This window comes from Corvus moneduloides, chromosome 20, assembly GCF_009650955.1.
Source record: "Corvus moneduloides isolate bCorMon1 chromosome 20, bCorMon1.pri, whole genome shotgun sequence".
Lineage (NCBI taxonomy): Eukaryota > Metazoa > Chordata > Aves > Passeriformes > Corvidae > Corvus > Corvus moneduloides.
In genome coordinates, this window is record NC_045495.1 from 4,173,606 (window position 1) to 4,197,151 (window position 23,546).

General features: G+C 47.6%; 1 protein-coding gene across 3 annotated transcripts in view; it reads left to right on the forward strand.

Annotated features, from left to right (window-relative positions):
• The window catches only part of NUFIP2 (nuclear FMR1 interacting protein 2), a 34,183-nt gene extending 16,476 nt beyond the window's left edge, over window positions 1-17,707 (forward strand). Inside the window, exons 1-5 of one of the 3 annotated variants that reach the window (XM_032130386.1) lie at window positions 2,998-3,221; window positions 6,128-7,837; window positions 15,511-15,543; window positions 16,111-16,165; window positions 16,465-17,707. In XM_032130386.1, the coding sequence (XP_031986277.1) occupies window positions 3,038-3,221; window positions 6,128-7,837; window positions 15,511-15,543; window positions 16,111-16,163 (1,980 nt within the window). In that variant the 5' untranslated portion in view covers window positions 2,998-3,037 and the 3' untranslated portion in view covers window positions 16,164-16,165; window positions 16,465-17,707. Of the gene's footprint in view, window positions 1-2,997; window positions 3,222-6,127; window positions 7,838-15,510; window positions 15,544-16,110 lie in introns of those variants that run through there. The other 2 variants (XM_032130385.1, XM_032130387.1) reach the window with 2 other exon arrangements.
• Window positions 17,708-23,546: the final 5,839 nt, after the last annotated feature.

The following is a 23,546-nucleotide window of genomic DNA, read 5'->3' on the forward strand; positions in this document are numbered from 1 at the left end:
TTACAAAGCAAGCATTTTATTTTTTTCATGGATTAATTTTATAGTTTCACTTTTAACTTACCTGAAAACAGTTAATGGAAACTAAATGTAGTGTCTTAGAGAGGATTGCCTTTGAAAGGAAATAATTTGTTCTTAAAAAATCACTTCAATAGCTTCTCAGTTTAACTGCATTTTAATATGAACACAAAACTCATCCTGGGTCAGACTCTCCAGGAAAACTTTCTCATGATTCCTGTAGCAGTTGATTCATTCCTTGCTGCCTTAATTTTGCAGCTTTAAATGGCAGGTTCTCTGCAAAGCCATCCACTTCAAAGCTTCATAAAACAGACCTTTGAATAAATTACTGAGTTAGAAATTATACTGGCTGTGCCCAGCTTTCTGCCTGGATGTGGGAATACTTGGCACTGGGTGTGGAATTCCAAGGAAAATTGCCTCTTTGCTAGCTTGCCAAAGTGCAGTAAGAAGGAAAACTGCTGCAGATGAGCAGATGTGGAAATCTCTAGTTTCCCTTTTCCAGAGAACACATTCTGAAGAACTGTTGAATATTAATGCACAGTATAACTGTTGCAACACTGGGCAAACACTGGGATCAACAGAAACTACAGTTTCTGAAGGGGATGTGTTCCAGTGTGGCAGGGGGAGACACCAGGCCACGGCGCCTGCTGGAACTACTCTTAACTTCAAAATGCATCCCTGCGGACGCAATGTGGAATCGGTGGGAAGTGGGGAAGGCCCACTGTGGACATGCCATGTTGTGAGGTGGGATGCCCATGCTTCATGTGCCAGGTGTGCTATTGAAGGTGATGAGCCCCGGGCCGTATTATTTTAGATCTTTTTTTATCTCTTTTGCAAGCTTTAGATAATACAATACTGATTGCTTGACACTTCTAAGCAGTGACATAGTTGCTTTGTCTTTCACAAAGAGACAGCCCACCTCCCTCTCTATTCAGATTTTTGGTATGTGTATGTGGAGCTGACTTGTCTATAATTGTTTGCTTTCTTCAGAGTCTTTTGAAGTTTAAATCTTCAAGCCAGCTCCCTATATTAAAAATAAATTCTTCCAAGCCACCAATAAAATGTCAGCTGTGATTAAAGCCCGACTCTTCATTTTAAGACTTGTCTCCTAAGCACTGTGAGGTCACTCAATGAGTCAGCGTTTGAAAGGACCAGGACCGTTATTGTTTGGGTAAAGCCCGAAGTTCATCATTGCTTGCTTAAATGGTTTCATCACGTTTTAAATTGCTTTGCATTGTGCTGAAAGAAATCTAAACTGCAGGAATGATTTGGCAGAGAACTTGTGATATTTCAGGCACCTCAAATCTTGAAAAAACCCTCTGTATTAATGTCGAAGTTGGTATTTCTGGTAAGAAAAAGCTTTACCTCCTGTGTAGTAAAGAGGAGGGTGAAGTGGGAAGCTGTGTTTGAGGCATAAACTTTCAACTGTGTTCTCTTAAAATAAAGCTTGGGAACTGTAAAATCTCCAGACAAGGGCTCTGTCCTTCATACAGTGCCAAAGTCTGATAGGGCTTTCTAGACACGTGAACTTTATTAATTTTATTTACTTTATTAAAATAGTCAAAAAATAGAACAGAACATTAAGCTGCAAGGAAAGGCCTTGAGGAGCGAGTCAATACTATTTTGAAGACTATTTGTGGAGCCTGCTTATATTTTTGTGCACATTAATTGTAACGGTCTTTAATTACATGAATACATTTTATTTTGTCACTTTTCCTCTCTGCTTGCTGCAGTGCACACTGTTGGGAGTATTTGGAGGCAATTAATCACACCAGAGCAGCAAATAACTTGGAGCAGGATTCTGCCTCTGTCTCCAGCCTGTGTCAGTCGTGGATCTCCCCGTTCTCTCTGCCCTTTTCCTACATTCCTAATTAACTCCTGCCTCAGTTCCTCACTCCTCCATGCAACCCAAAACCCTTTGTCTCAGTGCTGTCTGGAGAATTGGGCCTTGGTGTTGAGGAGGGATCCAGGAGCAGCAGTTGAATGTCTTGCCCTCCTGCAGTGGAGGCTGGTCGGAGCAGAGGCGGGAGTTCAGGTCATTTAGCTGCCACCATCCCCCCCCGGAACGTGCTCAAGTGGGGATAATCAGAAATTGAAACGGTATGAAATCTGTTGTAAATTCTGACAAGTTTCAAGAGTTCTCCTCCTTACACTCTCGGGCTTCCCTAACAACCTTTGATCTTTTGTTAAGTATCAGTCAAAGCTCCGGTGCTTCTCTCGGAGGTGGACAGGTGCATTTAGTGAGCCCACCTTTCCCGGACCGGGTGGGTGCTGAGCACGCCCGGTGGCGAGTCCGTGCGGGGAGCGGCGGGTCCGCCCGGGCGGCTGCGGGTGGAGCCCTGGAGCCGCGGGAGCTCCGGCTGCCGCGGGAGCGCTGCAGCTCGGCCCGGCAGCGATTCGGGGCGCTGCTGCTGCTCCGCGCTCTCCGTGGCTGCTGCTGGGAACCCGGCCGCTCACGGTGATCACATTCCTGCCCAGATCCCCTCCGCGTGCTGCTGGCTGGGGCTGTTCCAACCCTCTCCGCCTGCTGCGGGGCGCGGTTCACCCGCTCCATGACGGTAAAACGCGGCTTTGGAGCATCCTGGGCCTCCCTCCTCCCGGTGACCCTGCGGTGAAACCCCCCCCGGGGCCGCACGCCGCTCCCCGCCGGTTATGGAACACCCCAACGGCGAGGGCCGGGGACGGAGGCGGCTCCGCCGTGGACGCTCATTCCGGCTCTACCGCGCTCGCACAGGGAGGCGGCGAAGCGCGCCCGCCCCGAAACAGCCCCGTCCCTGGCAGCCTCACCTGCCGCTGGCCCGGGGAGGGGGCGGCCGGGCGGGTCCGCGCTGGCCGTGCCGGCTCTCTCCCGGCCGCGGCGCGGCGGGGCGGGGCGGGGGGCGGGCGCGGCAGCGCCGCTCGCTGATTGCAGGGCGGGCGCTGCCAGTCCGCCGCCTCCCCCGCGCCAGCCGCGTCCCCGCGCCGGAGCCGCACGGCCCAGCAGCGAGCGCCCAGCCCGGCCCGGCCCCGCCAGCCGCCCCCCATGGAGGAGCAGCCCCACCACCACCATCACCACCACCACTATTACTACTACGGCCACCACCACCACCACGCGCAGAGCGCCTACCTGCCGCCGCCCGACGGCCGAGCCCAGCCCAAGCCGCCGCTCCGCCACGAGCACAAGCACGGCGGCCCGCAGCACACGGAGGCGCCGAAGCGGAGACCAGGTTGGGGCGGGCAGCGGGACGGGGCCTGTGACCTTCGCGGGGCGGCGGCGGCTCCCCCCCCTTCCTCCTCCTCCTCCTCCTCCGCCGCCGCCTCCCCCGGCCCGGCTCGAAGCTTCTCCGCCGCGCTGGGGCCGCTTCCTGTCCGCCATGTTGGGGCTGCGGGAGCCGCGGGCCCGCCGGCACCGCCGCCCGCCGGCACGTGGGGCCGGGCCGCGCTGCCGCCGCCGGCCGGGTCCCGGGGGCGCGGGGGGGCGCGGGGGGCGGCCGGGCGATTGATGAGCGCCAGGATCAATGAGTCAGAGCAGACGGAGGGGCCCGGCGCGGCCCCGCCGGCGGCGGGAGGCGGCGCGGCCCGGCCCGGCCCAGGGCGCTCGGCCGCCTCCTCCCCGCCGGGGCCGGGGCTGCGGCCCCCGGGCCGTGCCGAGCCGCCGCTGGCCGGGCGGCAGAGCCGCAGAGGCGGTGGCCGGGCAGCGGCGCGGGGGGAGCCGATCCCGGGCAGGGCCGGAGCCCTCGCCGCGCTCCTGGGGGGTTCCCCGGCTCCAGCAACCCCTTCTGGGGGGGCTTGTGCGGGGTCAAAGCGAGTGCGTGGCCACCAGCCGGCTGGAGTGCCGCGTACATTTTTTTTTTTTTTCTTCCCTTGAATTTTCCTTTTACATAACGAGGTGGGAGGGGGCCTGGCAGCAGCAGAGCGGGGTCGGCAGTGCCCCATGTGCAGCCTGGGCTGGCAGGGAGGGACCTGATCCGGTACACGCTAAAATAAGTTACCGAGCAAAAATAAGTTGAGTAGTCATTTCACTGTTTGCAGCGTGCCCAGGGTTTTAATATGTGCCTAGGCTGGCACCCCTCCCTTTCCAGCTCTGAAACGGTTTGTGAGCTTGCCAGATCCTCTTCACCTGTTCTTCTTACCATCGTGGTTTTTTCTCTCTCCCCTAAATTTTGGTTCCTGCACCTCCATGTCCAGGCCAAGGCCAGCTGTGCCAAATGTTGATTTGGAGAAAACTCAGGCAGCTGAGCTGTGAATACTTGAGAATTGGAACTAGAAACTGCTGACACACTGACTTACTGAAATGGATTTTGTTCTTCATTTTATTCTTTCACTCCTCATCTGCAATGGTCTTATGACCACTCTTATTGTTTTGTTTCGTTAACAAGTGGTGTCAGAAGTCTTGAGTCATACAAGGTCAGCTGTAACACGCTGCTCTTGAGAGGGCTTCCTCTTCACGCTATTCTGAAATACTTAATTTTAGAGGATCCCACTGTACTAGTTCTCTCTGGGGTGAAGTATTTATGGTTAATTTCTTAACAACATATTTGAAAGCTATAGTGGAAGTTGTGGTGGTTACAGATACTTGCATGTAGTAAAATCCTTTTTGATCCCCCTCGGCAAACTCAGTTGTGGAATTTCTGTAAAGGTTCCTACAAGGATTCTTGTGTTCCCGACTTGCACAGAACTTGAGCTGTTACATCTGCCAGACATCTGAGGCTCCAGGATGTGAGGGTAACAATGATTTTTAGTTACAGCAGTTAATTTCAACAACATCAGCAACAACAAAAACATTCTTTTTCAAGCTGGAGTTTTGCCCGCTCCAGTTGTTGAGGGACTCCCTTTCTGTGCTGACTCCGTGCCACCGTGGCTGCAGATGGAGCCTTAGGTGGGTCAGTGGTTGTGGGGGATGTAAGGCTTTCCAGCCTCGGAAGGAGGACGGATGAGTCAGAGGAGCAGCAGTAGGAGGGATCCCTCTGCTCCGTCCGCAGCTGGAGTGCATTTGTTAAGCAGGGCACAGTGTGCTCTCCCTGTCTCCCAGTGGGGCTCCAGGGCTTCTCTTGGGGCACTGTAGCCAGGGTCCTCGAAAGCAGCCGGCCTCTGGCCAGATATATTTAAAAGGGAAAAAACAAAGAGGAAGTTAAGTTGGTTCAGTGTGGACTGTCTGGGCTTCCAGTTCTGCTTGAACTGCACTCCCAATATTTCCTTCAGAGCCATAAGGCCTAGAAGTGAACTTCAGAAGGAAAAATGAAAGCTGAGTGTACAGCACAATCTCATGGTTTTGTGAGTTGGAGCCCTCAGCAGGTACTTGATTTCTCGGGTCTCCAGCTCATACCAGCTCTCTTGGGGACTCTGAAATACTAGTTTTTCAGTGGGCAAGAGATCAGTTCCTGGTGGCAGCAGAAGGGTGCTTACAGGGATGCATTTCTTCTCAGTTTTGTCACCTTTTCAGTGCAAAAGAGCACGTGTAGGGAGGTGCTGGTTCACTATCTTGAAATGTGGTGAGGAGATGCGGTCACATTTTCTTCCCTCCATCTTCCAACTGGACTTGCACATGTCCTTTTGGAAATCCTGCCTTTTTCTTTTTTTTTCTCCCCACCCCTTTACTGAGATGGCATTTGGGAGGAGGGTGGGAAGGAGGACTGCTGGTGTTGCAGGCCCAGGAGCTGATGGAAATGGTAGTTGTCCCTTGTTCACAGTGTGTATTCTGAACCTCCACAGATCTTGTCACAAAGGCAGCGGATCCCGCTGTCTTGAAGCATCCTGGGAATTAATTTTTTCCTCTCTGTGACCTGGAAATAGTAGCTGATGAAATAGCTCCCCAGCTTGCCAGAGATCTTCAGTACAGTATATTTTCCTGACATAGTATCAGTATTTTGTTTTGCTTTGTTATGTTATCTGTGTGTCACTCAGTTATGTGAGAGTCAGTCATGGCTGGTCCTTTCTGCTTAACCCTTCTTGCTGTGGGTTCCAGCAAATAAATTTATGCTGCTTTACCTCAGAGACTAGATATTTTCCTATTTTAAAATGTCTGCATGAGGAAACTGGGTATGTTTGGGGCTGACTGCAGCTTTCTGCAATGACAAGTCTTAACATTTCACATTCTAATTCTTGCCTTTTGCTGTTTTTGGCTTCCCTCTAGGCTACGGAGAGCTAAATGGTAACGCAGGAGAACGAGAAGTGTCACTAAAGGGCCTGTGCTCTGATGAAGCCACCACCCCAGGATCCAGGGTACCCAATGGCAGCCAGCAGCTCGTAGATTCTAATGTCACCCCAAAGCAGACTGTGAAGGCCAGTGCTTTGGGGAAAGCTGGAATCAAAACCAAGAACTTCATCCAGAAAAATAGCATGGACAAAAAGAATGAGAAGTCCTACGAAAACAAACACAGAGAAAACCAGTCCTCAGACAAGCCAGAGGGAGTGGCTATTCCAAACGGTGTGGTGACCAATAATTCCAGCTACATCACAAATGGCTACGTAGGCAAAGGGGCCGACAACGATGGTAGTGGCTCCGAGAGTGGATATACTACGCCTAAAAAAAGGAAAGGCAGGCGCAACAGTGCCAAGGGTTGCGAGAACTTGAATCTAGTACAGGACAAAATAATGCAGCAGGAGGTCAGCGCACCAACCTTGAAACAGGAACTTGAGAGTTTCAAGCCTGATTATAGTGAACAAAAGGGGAACCGAATTGAAAATACTAAGCCTGTTTGGAAATACGAGGCTGGGGCTGGTGGAGCAGGCCGGGGAAAGCCTGGGCTTGGGGACGTACCGCGGAAAAACTCTGATGCCAAACCTGGGATTAGCGGCAAGAAGTTTGATGACCGGCCCAAAGGGAAGCACGCATCGTCGGCTACGTCTAAAGAGGACTCATGGACCTTATTTAAACCACCCCCAGTTTTTCCAGTGGACAATAGCAGTGCTAAAATTGTTCCCAAAATTAGTTATGCAAGTAAAGTTAAAGAAAACCTCAACAAAGCAGCTCAAACCCCATCCACATCATCCTCATCATCTTCGTCATCTGCTGGGGAAACTCAGGCCCAAACATCAAGTCGACTGTCCCAAGTCCCCATGTCTGCTATGAAATCTGTCACTTCTGCCAGCTTCTCCAACGGGCCGATCCTCGCAGGGACCGATGGAAGTGTGTATTCCCCAGGGGCCCAGCCACTGCTCTCAACTGCTGCTAGTACTGTACCATCGACTTCCTCCGAGTCAGTACCCCAGGACATGAGTACAACTTCGACAGCCCTCGAACAAAAGAAATCTGGCCTTTTTATCTACCCTTCAAATATGCAAACTGTGCTCCTGGGGACAGCGCAAGTCGATTTCCCTTCGCAGACGAATCAGCAGAACCTGGGGGATATCTTCCAGAATCAGTGGGGCTTGTCTTTCATAAACGAGCCCAGTGCTGGACCTGAAACCGTTGTGGGGAAATCTGCGGATAATCAGTTAATGGAAGTGACATTTCAAGGGGAATATCCTGCCACTTTGGTTTCACAGTGTGCTGAAATCATTCCCTCAGGAACTGAACAACCTGTGTTTCCTAAGGCTTATGAGCTGGATAAACGGACTAGCCCTCAAATTCTTAGTGCTATTCTTAAGCCTGGGACTGCTGTTGAGGGTGGTGTCTTAGCTTTGGAGTCGCATCACACAGGTGACCTACAAAAGGCAGACACCGGTAGCCAAGGTGCTTTAGTGTTTCTTTCAAAAGACTATGAAGTAGAGAATCCTCTGGCCTCTCCTACGAACAATTTGCTAGCCTCCGCCAAAGAACAGAGGTACCAGAGAGGCCTAGAAAGGAAAGATAGCTGGGGTTCTTTTGACCTGAGGGCTGCTATTCTATATCACACTAAAGGTAATGGCTTAACTTGCTGCCTAAGGGCGTTCTCTTATTTTTTTTCTTTTTTTTTTCTTTTATTTTTATTAGTGCAATATTCTAACATGATAAGTTCCTTCCAGAAATTCTAATTGTTTTAACAACGACCTTTTCTTTGCTTGCCGATCTCTCGTGGCAATAATGGTTTGGGGAAGTTACTCAAAGGGTTGTTTAATTAATGTTAAGAGGTATTTGTTTCTCTGTTCCCGTGGACAGGCATGAGTGATGTTGATAGGGATGATACTTAGCAGGTCCTCCTAAGCATTAGAAGGAGTTAAATGTGTAGGTTCAGCTGCTCTGTTCCAGATGTACCAGGTGATATTCTGTCCCTGTGAAGGCTTCATAGTCTGTACTCACACCTCTGCCACCAAAGTGTTGCAGCTTCTCCCCTGGGCAGATCAGACCATGAAATCATGGCTTTGAAGGAAGAAAAAATTATTCCTACAGCTGTAGGTGTGATTTATTTTTTAAAGTGTGCCCCACACACACTTTTTCCCTGCCCTTGAGTATTACAGCAACAGCAAGACCAATCTTTTCTTATCAGCTCCTCTGTAAGCTGCAGATTGAATTCTCTCCTTGTCTTTGTAGACCACATCTTTCAGATGATTTTATTGCTTTCATGGAGTCCTTTGTAGTCCAGCTCCCTTTTTCTCCTGTTTTTTTGAGATTGAAATGACTCAAACACGATACAGACACTTTAAAATGGGAACGAAGAGAGGGAAGCCTGTGGGATGGTTTGCTTTCTGCTTTAGCCTCAGCCCCAGAAGCTCTGAGGTCTTGGGGCAGTTCTTGGCTTTTGGTGGTGGCTCAGTGCTAACAGGAGCCTGGTTGTGTGTTCCCTTTTGTCACAGTGTTATTTACACACTCTTGACCAACACAGGGGCAGTCCCTTTTTTTTTGACCCCCTTCCCTCTCCCTGCACCCCTCTACCCTGAAGGGAACAAGGTGATCATCCTTTTTTTGTTTAGTATTCCACATGCATACAGGGATAATGTCTTGCTCCCCTCTGCAGAGGGTTGGTACTTGGTTGGCTTTGGCAAATTTGCTGTTTAGACCCACTGCAAAGTTCTTGAATTACTACTTCACAAACTCTGTATAGCATAAACTCAGATGCCTTCCTATAGTTATGACAAGCCCAATCATTTAAAAATAATAACTCCAAATATTTTTTCCAGGTCATCTCCCTCTCAAGATGTTTACATTTCAAGCTCTAGTATTCTTGAGAGCAGTGTTCATCAACTGATTTTATCTGGGTCCTCTCCCTTCTACTCAGTTTATTCCAGCATTAAAGCAGGCTTTCTGTTCTCATTTTTTGTGTCTGCTTGCGGCCTAAATGCCAGCTTCCCATCAGAAAATAGGAGTATCAGAAAAGATAAGAGAAAAGAAAATCCTCGGTGATATTTTTCTTAATTTTGCAAATATTCCCTAGATTTCTGTTAGCCTCTCTCTTTTTGTCAGCCTGAACTTGTGGAAAAGCAATTGTGCTGCCAGCAAGGCTCATCAGCTCTCCCATTCTCACTTGCTGTGAAAGGCAGAAACAATAGGAACAACAGGAAAATAAGGAACACTCCCATCCCATGTCCTCTCAAGGAGGTGTTAACTTCAAAGCCTGGCTGCGTTGAGCTCTTCTAGACACGGGAGTTAATTACATTTGTTGGCAAGAATGGCCACTTAAAGCACCCGATAAAATACTGTTCTCTGCTCTTCTTCTGCATGTGAATGGTCTTGCTTTGAGCATCCAGAGCAAACATCCTTACGATGGCCTGAGGATACCCGATCCTGCCCCAGCACTCATCTCTGCTAATTTCTTTTTCAGGTTACGTGTGTACCATTTTCAAGGTGTTATTTAGAGGTAAAAGATGATGGATGTTTCTAATCAGCATTGTCATTAATGCAGTGATGGGGTGCTCCAAACAGCTTGGGCTTGTCTTTCCTCCTATTTAGAGTTCAAAAGCTGCTTTACAAAGCAAGAGATCAGTCCCGGTCTTAGTACTTCTGTGATGATGAGTGTTGCATTTCACCCTTGGGGTGAGTTGGGTTAAGGAATATTTGGAGGAACGGTGCTTCCTGTCCTCTCTCCGTGGCCGTGGTCCTGCAGCCAGAGCCCACCGTGTACTGTAAAATGCCTCAAAACCGGAGCTTTGGGGTGCGTTAGCAAGACGGCAGTGCGGGGGTTAATTCCCACACTGTTCTCTCCGTTTATCTTGGGCTGTTTTCCTGAGGTCCAACTCCAAGCCAGCCAGTTCCTCTGAGTAGGAAAAGAACGATTTCACTCAGTTCCTTTTTCACAAGCTGCCTTTTCCTCCTTGCTTGGGAGAGCTCGTGGGTTTGCCTGGGTCGGTGTTAGGGCATTCCGGGCAGTCGGGTCCTCAGACTGTTTGGTTTTGATTTTGAGAGTCGGGTGAACTTCTCCCTCTCAGATTGATCTGTTTGCTTTTGAGCAAAGTCTCGGTAGTTTGATCTTTGCATCTGCCCTGTCCTTGGGGTTATGAACACAAAGAGAAACGATCACAGGACAAGGGCAGGGGTGAGTATGGAGCACTGTGGGGTCCTGCTGTGTTCCCTACTCTGAGCTCCGTGTGCAGTAGTTCAGTGCAAGGATGAAACTCTGGGTGTTGCAGTCAAGAATGAGCTGTAGTGTGAGTGGTTGGGGTGCTTTGAATGTCACAACTGTGCACCCTTTTATGCACTGTGCCTGTAACTGTGGCCAGGTTCTGTGGATCCTCATTCTGGGCTGTAAATTTCTCTGGGAAAGCCTCCAGCTTACTCAGTAGCTTTGTTCCAGCAAACCAGGCTTTCCTATGCTTGGTTTGCCCAGCAACTGCACAGGACATTATAAACTATAATTGCTTCACAGCTTCCCCGTGGAAAGATGGATGGAGGAGGTGGCACCCAGAAAAGACTGGCTCTGGTACGGTGCTCCTGTAACTCACCACAGTATCCCTGAGTGCTGGCAAGGCTGTGCTGTGCTGGGGTGTGAGGCTGGGTGGCTGCAGAGCACAGTGCGGTCCTGGTGGATTCCTGTGTTCTTTTGCCTGTACCCAGAGTGCTTTTTCCCCAGAAGTCAGAGCACTGGGAACATTTAGGCAAGGATGATGATGATGCACCCTCTTGTTCATCTCTTGGAAGCTTTTCCTGTTGGTTTCCTTGTACCCCTGCTTCATGCCTTGCTTCTTCTTTATTTTTTCCTCTGTTTAAAGGGCAGAAAGACTTCCTTGATCATCTGATCTGCTTGAGTGTAAAACACGATCCTTCAATGTGGCTGCCTTCATTGACAGCCCGTGCTGCTCGGTGTTTGTGACAGTGCCTTGAAACACTCACGGGTGACAGATCTCATTTACCAAGGGAGATCTGATTTAGCTCGGTGCTGGTGGGCCTGCTCTGGATGTGCTTGGAGACAGGGATGGGCTTCACATGGGAGACTGGAAGGCCCAAGAAGAAGTGGTGCTCTTGCTTCGAGTCATTGTCCCCTATCTAGGTTAGAGTTGAACTTCTGCCTTTGTGTGACATTGCCAAAATCCTTATCTTTTTGAGGTAAAACTGATTCTTGCAGATATTTTGGTCCTTCAGATAAGGAGGTTGAGTATATGTCAGCTTTACTTGCATTGAAACCAGCATCTTCTTACTGCTTTAGTCCTCCTTTTAATGACAGCTGGATGAAACATTTCATATCAGAATAATTGTCAATGCTCTGGAGAATTTTGTCATGTTCAGGCAGTTGCAGTCTTCCAGGTCAGGCTGTCACTAACACTGAGCTCTAAATGGCAAGCTTTGTGGTGGGAAGCTCAATAATTTGCTTGTCCTGAGCTAAAAATCAAATAATTGAGGCCTCCAGCTCAGCTGCACAGCAGCAAAGACCCACATGGGTGGAGGAGAGGGAGCTGCAGGGTTTCCCTTGTTCTCTTGCCCCTGAGTTTCTGCCTGTGCTGCGCCGCTTTGTTCCTTCTCAGCATCTCGATGGCAGCAGCATCTCTGCTCGCGTGAAGAAGCAGGAGAGCAGCATGGAAAATAGAGCAAGGCAGTGTGGGCCAGCCAGGAGTGGCGTTCGCCAGAATGGTGAACTGGGTCAGAAGAAATAGCAGAGCTGTGAATTCAGCAATTTTCATCCTTTACATCAGGAGAGGGGGGGAAAAAAAAGCCTTGGTGTCCCATCCCCCCTTGGTGGGAAGGGGTTAGAGCTCGCTCTGTTGGTTATGGCCTTGTGGGGCCTGAGCTGTGGGGCAAAAGCTGATTTAATTCTCCTTCGGGTCCCTGCTCTTTCCAGTTGTCAGGATGAGTACAGTGTATGCTGTGCAGCCATGAGTCTCCACAGCATGGAATACTTACTCTTTGCTTTGTTTCCAGGGCAATCCCCATACTTAATCATTGTCCTGCAGATACAAACAGAAAAAAATCAGATGAGAATGGTCCCTTCTTGTTATTTCTTTAGTGTTGTATTTTAGGGAGAATTTTGGGATTTATAAAGACAGTGAAATAGTAGCGTGGCATTGTGCAGACACTTCTGTTAGCAGGGACTGCCTCTCTAGCAAGGAAAATGTGTGTAAAAGTGCCTGTCTTAGCAAGTTATTACAGAAACACTTCTTTCCTCTCCAAGGTTGTGTACCAGTCCTGCTGTAAAGTTTATTGACCTATGAGGAATCCCAGCACTATTCACCGGAGTGTGCCTTAGTCTGTTCCTGACATCAAAGCTTTCCTCCAGTGACCCTTTGTTTCAGTGATAGTCCCCAGAAAAATGCTTTAGGTGGATGTGGCTGGGACTGTCTGCCCCAGGCAGTTCCTCAGTAAACCACGAGCCTGAGGGCTGTAGAGAGGTGAGCTAATTGTACAAAATCCTGGAAATGAGAAGTTGGAAGGGGTACAGGAGGTGACCTTGTTCTGCCCCTGGCTTGGAGCAGGGCTGGGTTGTGCAAGGATTTGTTGATGGCATTTTCTCCAGCTGGGTTGGAGTCCACTTGAGAAGAAGGTTTGCTGTTTCCTCAGCCACATGTCTGGTTTTGGGAATGGTGGCTCCTGTTGGGAAGGTCTTTGGAAAGCAGCAGTACTGGGTTTTGGGGGCAGTATCTGAGAGACAGGACTTGGGCTGATGGTGAGGGTACCCCTTTTCTTATGCAGGATAAGCAGCTGTAGGAGTCCTTTGCTTAAACTCACTCTAGAAGCTTTACCCAGGGAAGAGAGGCTCAAGAAAAGAGCTCTTTGAGCCCAAGGAAGGAGGGCTGAAAGCTCGCTTGGGGCCTCTTGCATGCCCAGTGCTTGGGGGCTGTCTTTCCTTCTGCATGGCTGGAGCCAAGCACTGGGCAGCAGTGTCTCTGCTGAGCTGCCTGCTCACCAGGTCAGTCACCAAGTCACCCTGTCACAGTGGCCTTGGCGTTTGTCACAGCGCCTTTTGTCAGTCATAGGTGACCACAATCTGGAACTGACAGGAAAACTCTACTGTATTACCAAATAAAGCAGAATAAATCATATAATTCAATTTTAAGATTGAAGAAATCCCTTTTTTTCCCCTAGTTTTGTGTGGCAGTTAGCCTCGGACATTATTTTTTCTCTTGTGAAGTTGTTTCAGTTGGTCAGTGTGCTTAACCTGTGCTGTCCCCTGGCCCTGTGCTGCCAGCTGGAGGGGAGGACCTTGCTCTGCTGATGGCAGGTGATATTTAGTAAGAGCTATTATTGCATTTGTTTGCTGATGGTCTTTGGTTTTGTAGCTTGCTCAGGCTGAGCATCTGCCAGCCAGTGTGTCCAGGTGTCTGTGATTTCCAGGACACTTTACACCACCCTCCCTTTCTGAAGGAGGAGAAGGGAAATTGAAGTCTGAAAAGGTTGTAAGTTTGTTAAATTTTTTTTTTAAACAGAGCTTTGTCAACTTAGTAGTTTTCTTGTTGTGTTCTTAACAGTATCTCTGTTTGTATATCTGTTTATCTGTTGGTCTTATTGTCAGATATTCTTAATACGAGGAGTTCACATTGTGTCCAGAGTTAAGGCCAAATGAAGTGCACAGGACAGCGTGGTCTCTGCATGGGGGTATAGTGGTGGATGGTGCTTCAGCTCCTCCTTGTATTTGATGCTCAAATGTTGCTCTAATGTGCAGGAGCCAACAACTCGAGAGTAGTTTTCTGTCCCCTGCCTTTGGGGAAAGCTGTTAAAACGGGAGATGTTCTTTAGCTGTTAGGAAATGATGCATCAAACTGCGCTGAATGGAAAACTCGCTCCACGGGAGGTAATTTTAGTAGCTGGTTCATTTTACTTCAGGGGAATCTGCATCTGGCAGATGAGGGAGGCAGTCCCTCGCCAGCCTGCTTCTATCCCTGGGGTGTTAGAGGCTGGCTACTATTCCCAAAGCACTTAGGGCTCCCCAATAGAAGTGCAAAGTGTTGCTGTTACTATCCTGACGCAAAAATAACAGACCTCGTAAAATTTTGTCAGGGCCTTCCTTACAAAAGGCTTAATTGTGCGGGGAGGGCTGGCAATATTTATTTGCATGCAATTTCCTGCCCCAGGGAGCTGGAGATTGTAGCGGACAAAGGACAGATGAAGGGTTGGAGAAGGGAGGTGACTGATGGAGGTGACACTTGGCACACATCGTGCTGAGGCCATGGGTTTTGTAGGGCTTTTTCTTCTTCCTTTCCCATGCTGGTTAGTTTACTTACTGCCTTGTTTTGTGCTTTACTGCACATCCCATGTAGCCTGATAATCCCTTTCCATCTCCTTTTCCTAGCCCCTACCAAGGTCCTGTCACCCTTTCTGGCAGAAAAGAGACTTGAAAAGTGGCACTTGCAGGTTGCGTTCTGACTAAATACTCATTTTCTGTAATTTTGTCTATTGAACTTGGACACAGGGTACAGTCAGTGTCTTCATAAATATTCTAGCTCACAAAATTCCAACTTGATAGCAGCTCAAAGTAGTTGTTTTGAACAGTTATGTAAAGATGCGACTTGTGAGGGGGGATATTTTAAAGGGAAGAGCCTTCTGTTTCTGTGTGAATGAAAAGAGCATTTAACTTTGTTGTTATTTCTTGGGTAAACAGAAGCACATGCTTGTCCAGGGAGAACTGGGAAGGGTTTGTCTTCAGCCTACAAATGTGTTGTAGAGGTAAATTGGGGGAACAAGTGCAAGCCAGGTGTGTGGAGCATCACACCTTGCTCCTGGACAGTGTGTTGGCAGCAGCTCTGCAGAGATGTTCACACGGCAGCCCTTGCCTGGTGCCTCAGCACACGCACGCTGTGAACCATGTGCAGCTCGCTGTGTCCAGCAGTTCTCATTTCACACACACTAAGTATCAACTTGTAGAAATCATCTCTCCAGGCTCCTTGTTGAGGCTGTAATGTGCAAAGCAGCGTTGGATTCAGAGTAGTAAAGCCTGAAGTTAGACTGTGATATGTAGGACTGGTGAATGGTGATGACATTTCTGATGCTCAGCTTGGCTCTCTGACCCTTAAGACCATGTTACAGCCATCCCTTTGCCTTTTACTGCTGGATTATTCATGTCAAATTTCTGTAGTCCTGTGGGCTGGCGCTGTGCTGCTGGGTTGGGATGGGTTTGGCTCTGTTTGAAAGCCTCAGCACAACTGCCACACTTGGAAAATTAAAGTGTGTTTGCAGTGGTCTCTAATGGCAGCATCAATCTGCATAATAACAATGGTCTCCTTTTGCCTCCACAGAAATGGAAGCGGTTTGGAATTTGCAGAAGCAAGGTAAGGACATTGGAAAGAATAAATGAACTAAATTGCTCTGTCTGTTGGGATGGGGGATGAGTGAGAGTGGCTTGTCTCTGTCTGGAGATGCCCAGGTTCAGTTCTTCAGCGCCTGCGGTTTGTAGTCTGGATTTATCTCCCTTTCAGATTGCTGAAAGTCAGGACAATAAGCTTTGCTATAATGGTGAGCTGCTGGGAGAGAAGCAGAGTCTCTAAAAGAGCAATAAACCTAGTGTCAAATTAGATTTAATGACTCTTCCCTATGTGTATACAAAATTGCTTTCTGTTTCTGGTGTTGGGTGTCACATCCAATAATAAGTTTTAAATTCTGGTGTATCTCCACGAGTCACCTGAGAAGAGGTTTTGTGTGGGAAGAGCCGTACCTGGAGACCTGTGTGCTGCTGTGGGGAGCAGGCTCTGCTCTGTGGGAGCCCACCTGGCTTTGGGCTTGGCAGGTGGGGGCATCCAAAGGAAAACTCTGTTAACAGCCAGCTACCTTGTGTTTATTTTCAGCCACAGGGCCTGAAAGTAGCTTGTCCAAAATTTAGAATTCTGCTCTCTTTCCAGATCCCAAAAGGATAATCACTTATGATGAAGCCATGGATCGCCCGGATCAATGAAGGTAGCAAGACAAGACTGCCTGTTATAACCTTTCTGCAGCATTTGTGCTGTTCCTGGGGGACAAAAAGGCTTTTATGCTCCTTCTAAATCTTCAGTGCAGCAGAGGAACCATAACTAGAATCACAGGATAATATATACAAATATATATATAGTTATTTAAAAATGGCAACTGAAAGTAATTAGACTTCTTAAGGAATCTGAAAATTTATTTCAACGAGACTACACATGTGATTATTTAATCTCCGGTACTGAATAGATTTTTTTTTTTTCATTTTTGTTTTGTTTTGTTTTTGTTTAAAGAGTGAATGCAAGTGATTAAGGAATACAGACTCAGTTACAAGCCCGGTTTCAAAGTTCCTGCTGTCGTCTACAAGGGCAACAGCAACCCACTGGAGAGGCATTTCCACTTGACAAGGTTTCTGTTTCTTGTTCTGTGACTGTAGTGACACACTAATCACAGGGAAATCAGGATGATTCACCATCCTTCATCTCCCCTTTCCCTTCCACCTCCCCTGTTTGGTTTCTTTTTTTTTTCTGATTTGTTTTCCATTGAATGCTGGAGAAACGCCTTGAAGTTTGCAGAGTTTCTTTTTTTTTCCAGAGAATTATAATCCGCATGTTTTGCCAGGAGTAAAGCAGCAATCCTATGCTGGTGATACTGTCTTAAAAGGATCATTCTGCTGAGGGAAAGATGGTAATACTGCAGTTCTAGGATGCATGGTGAAGTCACACAGTTGACCTGGCTCCTGTTACACGTTGGACTATTGCAACTGAAGAGTTATTTCATTTTAAAAGACAACATGGAAAAATAAGCAATCTGTTTAGGCATTTAATATGGAAAAAAACCAACAAAAAAACCCATTGTTCCCACAGTTTAATGTCATTGTATTACTGGGAGCAAGAAAAAAAAAAAAAAGACAAAAAAAAGTATCTTCTGCTTTCAACTGTAGGTGCTTCATATTTGCTCTGTCTGTCTCCTAACACTAAATGTGCTGGATTTTTTTCCCATTTTCATTGGAAAACTGAAGAGGAATTGAGTTCTGCTAACTTTTCACCCTTCTTGAATTATTTTTTCTCTTAAAAAAAAATTTCAAAATAACAAAAAAAGGAAAAAAGTTAAAAAAAAAAAAAAAAAAAAGGGAATTTGAATCCTTTTCAATTTGTCCATAGAATGCCAATGGCTGGGCTTCCTGCCCCTTGGAAATGCTCTTTTATATTTTAATGCAGTCTGTGTATTTCTGGGCTCTGCTTCTAATTATCTCTTAATAAAAATATATTTTATTACAAAAAAAATGGAGGACTTAGGAATGAAAATAATAATTTAAAAAAATAATAAAAAAAAAGTAATCCCAGGGAAAGGAAAGCTTCCTAGCAGTGGTAGGGAAGGCTGAGCAGAGTGCAGGCTCCAGCTGTGTAACCCCTCTGTCCCGTTGCAGCTTGTGTAACATGTCCAAATCATCTGGGGGTCGGGTAGTTTTTCTGGGTTTTTTTTTAAAGGTGGAAAGTTCACAGGGTCCAGTGCAAGAGTGGGAAATGAATAAAGCAGAAATAGGTTTGTTGACCAGCCCGAGCTCACCCTGGGTGTCTGTGGCCTAATCCTGGCTCCTGGGTATCCAGGTCAGCAGCAGCTGGTGTCTCCTAAAATGAGACTGGACCCTCTGGGGCATTACAAGGAGTAGATAAGCCCAAAACTTTGGGATCCCTTTGTGCTTAGATCTGTCCATCCAGCCACGGGGCCAGTGTCCGGTCCCCAGAGAGTTCCACAGGGCTCCGTCCTCGGCCCTGTTCTCTCCAACATCTCATTAACAACCTGGATACCAGACTCAAAGAGATCATAAGTTTGCTGACACACTGAACTGGGAGGAACTGGCAACTCCCTCGAGGGCAGAGGGGCCTCAACAAAGTAGAGATGGGCAATCACCAACTATTTAACAAGGGTGAGTGTTGGATTCTGCACCTGGGATGGGCAGCCCTGGATAGACTGGGGAATGAGAGGTTGGAGAGCAGTGCCATGGAAAGGGAGCTGGGGGTCCTGGTCCATGGCCATCTGGATCTGAGTCAGCAGTGCCCTGGCAGCCATGAGGGCCAACAACGTCCTGGGGGGCACCGGGTCCAGCATCACCTGTCCCGCTCTGCTCTGCACCGGTGTGGCCTCACCTCGAGTCCTGGGGGCAGTTTTGGGCACCACAAAGTGAAAAAGACCCCTACTTAGAGAGCATCCAAAGGAGACCATGAGGATGGGGAAGGGTCTGGAGGGGAAGCCTTATGAGATCACTTAGTTTGTTCAGCTGGAGAAGAGCACACTGAGAGGAGATCTCATTGTGGTCTTCAACATCCTCCCAAGGCGCAGCAGAGGGGCAGGTACCAATCTCTTCACTCTCATGACCAGTGGCAGGGAATGGCCTGAAGCTGAGTCAGGGGAGGGTTAGGTTGGATAGCAGGAAGAGGTTCTTCACCAAGAGAGTGGTTGAGCACTGGAATGGCCTCCCCAGGGAAGTGGTCACAGCACCAATCTTGTCTGAGTTCAAGAAGGGTTTGGACAATGCTTTCAGGCACAGGGTGGGATTCTTGGGGTGTCCTGCGCAGGGCCAGCAGTTGGACTCGACGATCCTGATGGGTCTCTTCCAACTCAGAATATTCTATAATTCTATTGCTTTCTTTTTTTTCCTCTTTTTTTTAATTAATTAGGAGTATGTAGCATGTGGCTTTTTTAATTGTTTTTATACTTTTAATAAGATTGTTCCTGAATGAGACGCTTATGAGTTCATGGTGGGACAATGAAACTGAATTCTGTACCTTGTGTAAGACGCTCGCTTTCTGCCACGCTTAAACATTTGACTATGGATTGCCTACTCCATTTGATGTATCCAAAGCTATATAGTATAATACTGAGTGTGATACTATATAGTCATCATGTATTGTATCAGTCCAGGTTCAGAAATGTGTGGTTGGCCAGTCGCAAATAGTTCTGTTTCACCTATAAACTGTACCACCTCGACAGGTGTGTGTAACTTTGAGATGTATAACATGTTTACAGATGTGCCCGACATCTAGTCCTCCGACGTTCCTATTTTTAATTCTGTTGAGTCTCCCAACTGCTTGCCAAAAGTCGGAATCACCTCCAGCTCTGCTGCTGAAGAGCTGGGGCATTCCTGAGCTTTAAAGTGTTGAACAAACTGGATGGTGGGGCTGGGAAAATGAAGGTGGAAGAAATGTTCTTTTTTTCTTTTTTATTATTATTATTTTCAAAAAGTTGAAGTCTAATAGCAAAGTTTCCAGTTTGTTTTACTGGCTTTAAGGCTCTGCTGTGTATTTATTTGCCTTGTGTAGTCACTTGTCGCCTTAAGGGCTGGGTTCCATTAAAAAAAAGAAAAAAAAAAAAAAGAAAAATAGAAAAAAGACAAAAACACCCTGTTTTGCTTCCCTGGGGTCTGTGCTGTCCTGTCCCCCTGCCCCAGGTCCACACTCGGGGCAATGGAGGAGTTGAGCAGCACTAACCCTGCGTCTCTAGAAAGGTCTGAGTCTTGCTGAATATTTGAGGACTCTGATCTTGGCCTAGTCCAGTCTGTCACCTAAATAGCAAAAGAAATGCTGAGGGAACCACAGTTCGAGCAGTGGGATGGGCTGGATCTCCCCCGATGCTCATCCCTGTGGCTTTGCCTCGCCAGCGGGACCCATCCAGAAACACCCTCGGCAGCACCTTCTCTGCTGTATTTGTGACCATCCTCTGTTCAGATGTCTGTCTGTCTGTCTCCATGAGCTCCACGGCGTGTGCTCAGCGCTAAGCAGTTAGGAATTCCTCTCTCTGAGCTCCTGTAGCTCCGGCTCCCCGGTATTTCTGGGATAGACTTGCCTAGAGCCAGGCAGGGCCATGGAAGGAGCTTCCTTGTGCTGTCGTGTAACTCGCCCTGTCGCTGTCTGCAGTCCTCCCCAAGTCCTCACACAATTCTTAACTGAGCACTTATTAAAAATATCTTAAGATTTAATCTGTTTTCTGATTATTTTTGTGTATACTTATAAAAAAAACAAAAAAAAAAAGGAAAAAAAAAAAACCAAACTGAAATTGAGCTGTGACTAATTTAGCACATTGAAATAACGATAAGGTGTTACTGATAAGTCTCACATTTTGTTTTGTTTTTTTGTTTGACTCAGAGTATTAGTACTGTAGCATAAACCAAATACAGCCCGGGAAGGGGAGCAGCAGCCTCCTGTCCCGGGTCTGCACCCGAGGGTGTCTGTGGGGGCGAGGGGCCGGCGGTGCGTGTGCGAGCATCTGACTTGTGAGGAGAGCGAGCGTGTATTTATTTGTGCCATTGTTTTCATTACACTGAGTAAAGAAAGTTTTAAAACCCCTTAAGTACGTGTAGTATTGGAAAGCGGCACTAAGGGTGAGATCATGACCTATTTTTTTATTAGCTATGAAGATACTAATTCAGGTTAAGGCTTCTCTCTCGTTTTCCCGTTGTGAGTCCCTTTCCTCTGGTTCCCTTTCCAAGCTGCCTGTTCACTGAAGTGAGGATTCCTGTACAGGCAGGGGCTGTCTCCTTTCTCCTCTGGTCATTCCCCACCTCTCCTTTTCTGCCAGCAGGTTCTTCCGAGTGTCTCTTGTACAGGGTCTTGTGTAATAGCGACGGGAGTGTGTGGTGCCAGCCAGATCCGGCTTGGGATCTGCGTGCTCTTTGGTGGACCATGGAGTGTTCCTTTTGCTCCAAGAGGTGATTTAACAACTGCTCCATGACAGTGGTTTGGGGCCTTCAGTGTCTGCTCTCTCCCACTCCACCCATCTGGTGGGTTGGCAAAGCAATGGCTTTCAAGCTTTGCTTGGAGTTTGGTTTTGGTTTAAACCCACCTCGATCCTCTGTGAAACCTGTTAGAAATCTCCTATGTCTGACCAGTGGGTAGGTCCAGGGCGTGGATTCTGTCACTAACCCGCTTCAAACCTTTCTGAGCTAGTAAATCCCACTTTTTGCCTTTCATAGCTGCTGTGAACTTCTTTGAAATGTGGAAAGAAACCCAATTCTCACTAGGTTGTGAGGCTGGCAGCTGGGAGCAGGTGATGGGTGAACCAGCCAGCTAAATGGAAAGGAAAATTGCTTCCTGCTAGGAAAAAAAGAAGAGCTGGAAGTTGTCCTCCCAGTTGTGTGTGTAATTAGTGCTTTCACCTTCAAGAGAGCATTATGGTAGCACCATAGTGTCCTTTCCCAAGTGGCCAGTGGGTGATGTCAGGGACATGTGGGAGCGATGGCATTCACAGCCAGAACTGCTGGTAGTTTTCCTTTGTGTCCAGTTTTGATTCAGTAAGTTGCTGTGGTGTCCCAAGCTTTCAGGAGTCTCACCCTCTCATCCCTACAAGACTTTTCTGTCCATCCATCTGTCGTGATTTGTTTTCCTTCCAGAGGCTGTTTACAAGGGAGCTGGTTGAGGTCAGGAGGGGAGAGAACAAGGATTCACCCACTTTAAAGCTGCTGCACGTTTTCACACCGGGGTGTAAGGCAGGAGAAGGGCTGGTGTGGTGGAGTAGCCAAGAAAGCCAGAGTAATTCTGGCTTTGGCCACCGCCAGAGCGTTTTTCCATGTGGGAAAACCCTAGTGCACACAGCTGGGAAGCAGGAACCTGGCCTGGTGGGAAGGAGATCTCCATGTGCTGCCTTCCAGGGATTACAGAGCTTTAGAGGTTTGCCCAGTACATGTTACACCCCAGGGTCAGGCTGGCTCCTCTGTCCTGCCTGAGATCTTCTAAAGTGGCATTGCTCAGCAACAGCAGAGTGGAGCTGTGGATGTCGGGGGAGGTGAAAGACCCCTGTGGTGGCCTCGTGTCCTGGGCATGAGCCCACTCCCTGTGCTGGGACTGGAGCAAGAGTCCTGCCTGTGCCCTGATCAGGGGATGCTGCTGACCTGGATTTATCTTGACTGTTAATCAGAAGGCTTCGTACAAAGTGTCCAGAGCTCTAAAGCCATTTTGTAGGATAGCAGTGTCCCTTTTCTACAGCCTTATTAATGACTAGAGTATCTTGAAAAAGAAGGAAACAACAAAAAAAAAGAATTGCTCATTTCTTTCTGTGGTATGAAACTTGTGTACTGCAAACTTCTGAACATTTAGCAAAACACAACTTACAGTTTTCTAAAAAAACAAACAAAAAGCAACAAAAAAAACCCCCCAACCTGTCTGCTTTCCATATGGTCTTTCCTCAGGTGCTAAATAAGGGTTCCAGAAATGGATACTGCTTTAGGAGTTTCTGCTTTATTCTTAAAATACATATTTTTTTGCTTAGGTGTTGTAAAGATATTTTAACAAGAATGTTTTTTTTTAATGTAAATAAGATGGTGTCTTTAATTTTTGTTTTATCTCCTTTTTGTCCATATTGAATAGTCTAATTTTCATTTTTATCCTTTTGAGAAGGACCCTCTTATGCCCTTCCCCGAAGACATTTCATTAAGTGTTGCTGCATTTAAGAACGAATCTACAACTGTTCATTGTCTTGGATTAATGCTGATGCTGCTGCTATAAGTAACCCTGAAAATCAAGAATGTGTGATGCACTTTTGTTTTTCGTTTTTGTTGTTTTGTTTTTTAACATGACCATGTAGTTCCTCTGCGGATAGTTGAACCCTCCTGTAACACAGCCACTAACTGGGAGAGTGTAGGAACTGGGGGAGCTGGGGTGTAGGACAGGGGTGGACCTGATTTTGGTGCTGACCTATGGGAATTTCTATGCAAACGCAAGCAAAGGAGAACTCTTTAACTTGAGAGAACACTGTGCTTTTTTTTTTTTTTTTTTCTTCTTTTCCTCTCCTTCCTTTTCTCAAGCTGCTATTGGAAGGGTAGTGCAAATCCCTGAGGTTTTCAGCTTCTCCTTCCTCCATGGCCGGTGGTGCGGGAAAGGTGCCTGGGTAACTTGTAAGGTAGAAAAACCTCAGTCAGCTCTTGTCTCGTCTCCGGTTTTAATATATTTGTTTTCTATTTGAATTTACCTATAGAAGGAAATTGCTCATCTCTACAAAAAGATCTTTTGAATGCTTTATCTCAATGTGAAGTTAACCAGCAGTATTAAGGATTGCGTGGCCTCCGTCCTGCCCTTACCCCAGTGCTGGGGACCCACCGGCTCCTTCTCCACCTGGGGAGCGCTTGGTGCCCGGGGTCAGATGTTTTCCAAGAAAAAAGCAAGGCGAAGCCATCCAGCCAGCCAAAACCTGCCAGTGAAAGGCTTAGGGAGCAGTGGAGGGAGGTCTCACTGCATCAAGGTGCTGCCATGAGGCACAGGCAGGTCCGGAACCTCTTCTCTTTATGGGTCACGCCTGCATCGTGGTGGGGGATGTGTACCCTGGAGGAGGAGTTTACTGGAGGGAAGAAAGGGAATTTACTTGACTATTTATAGAAGATCCT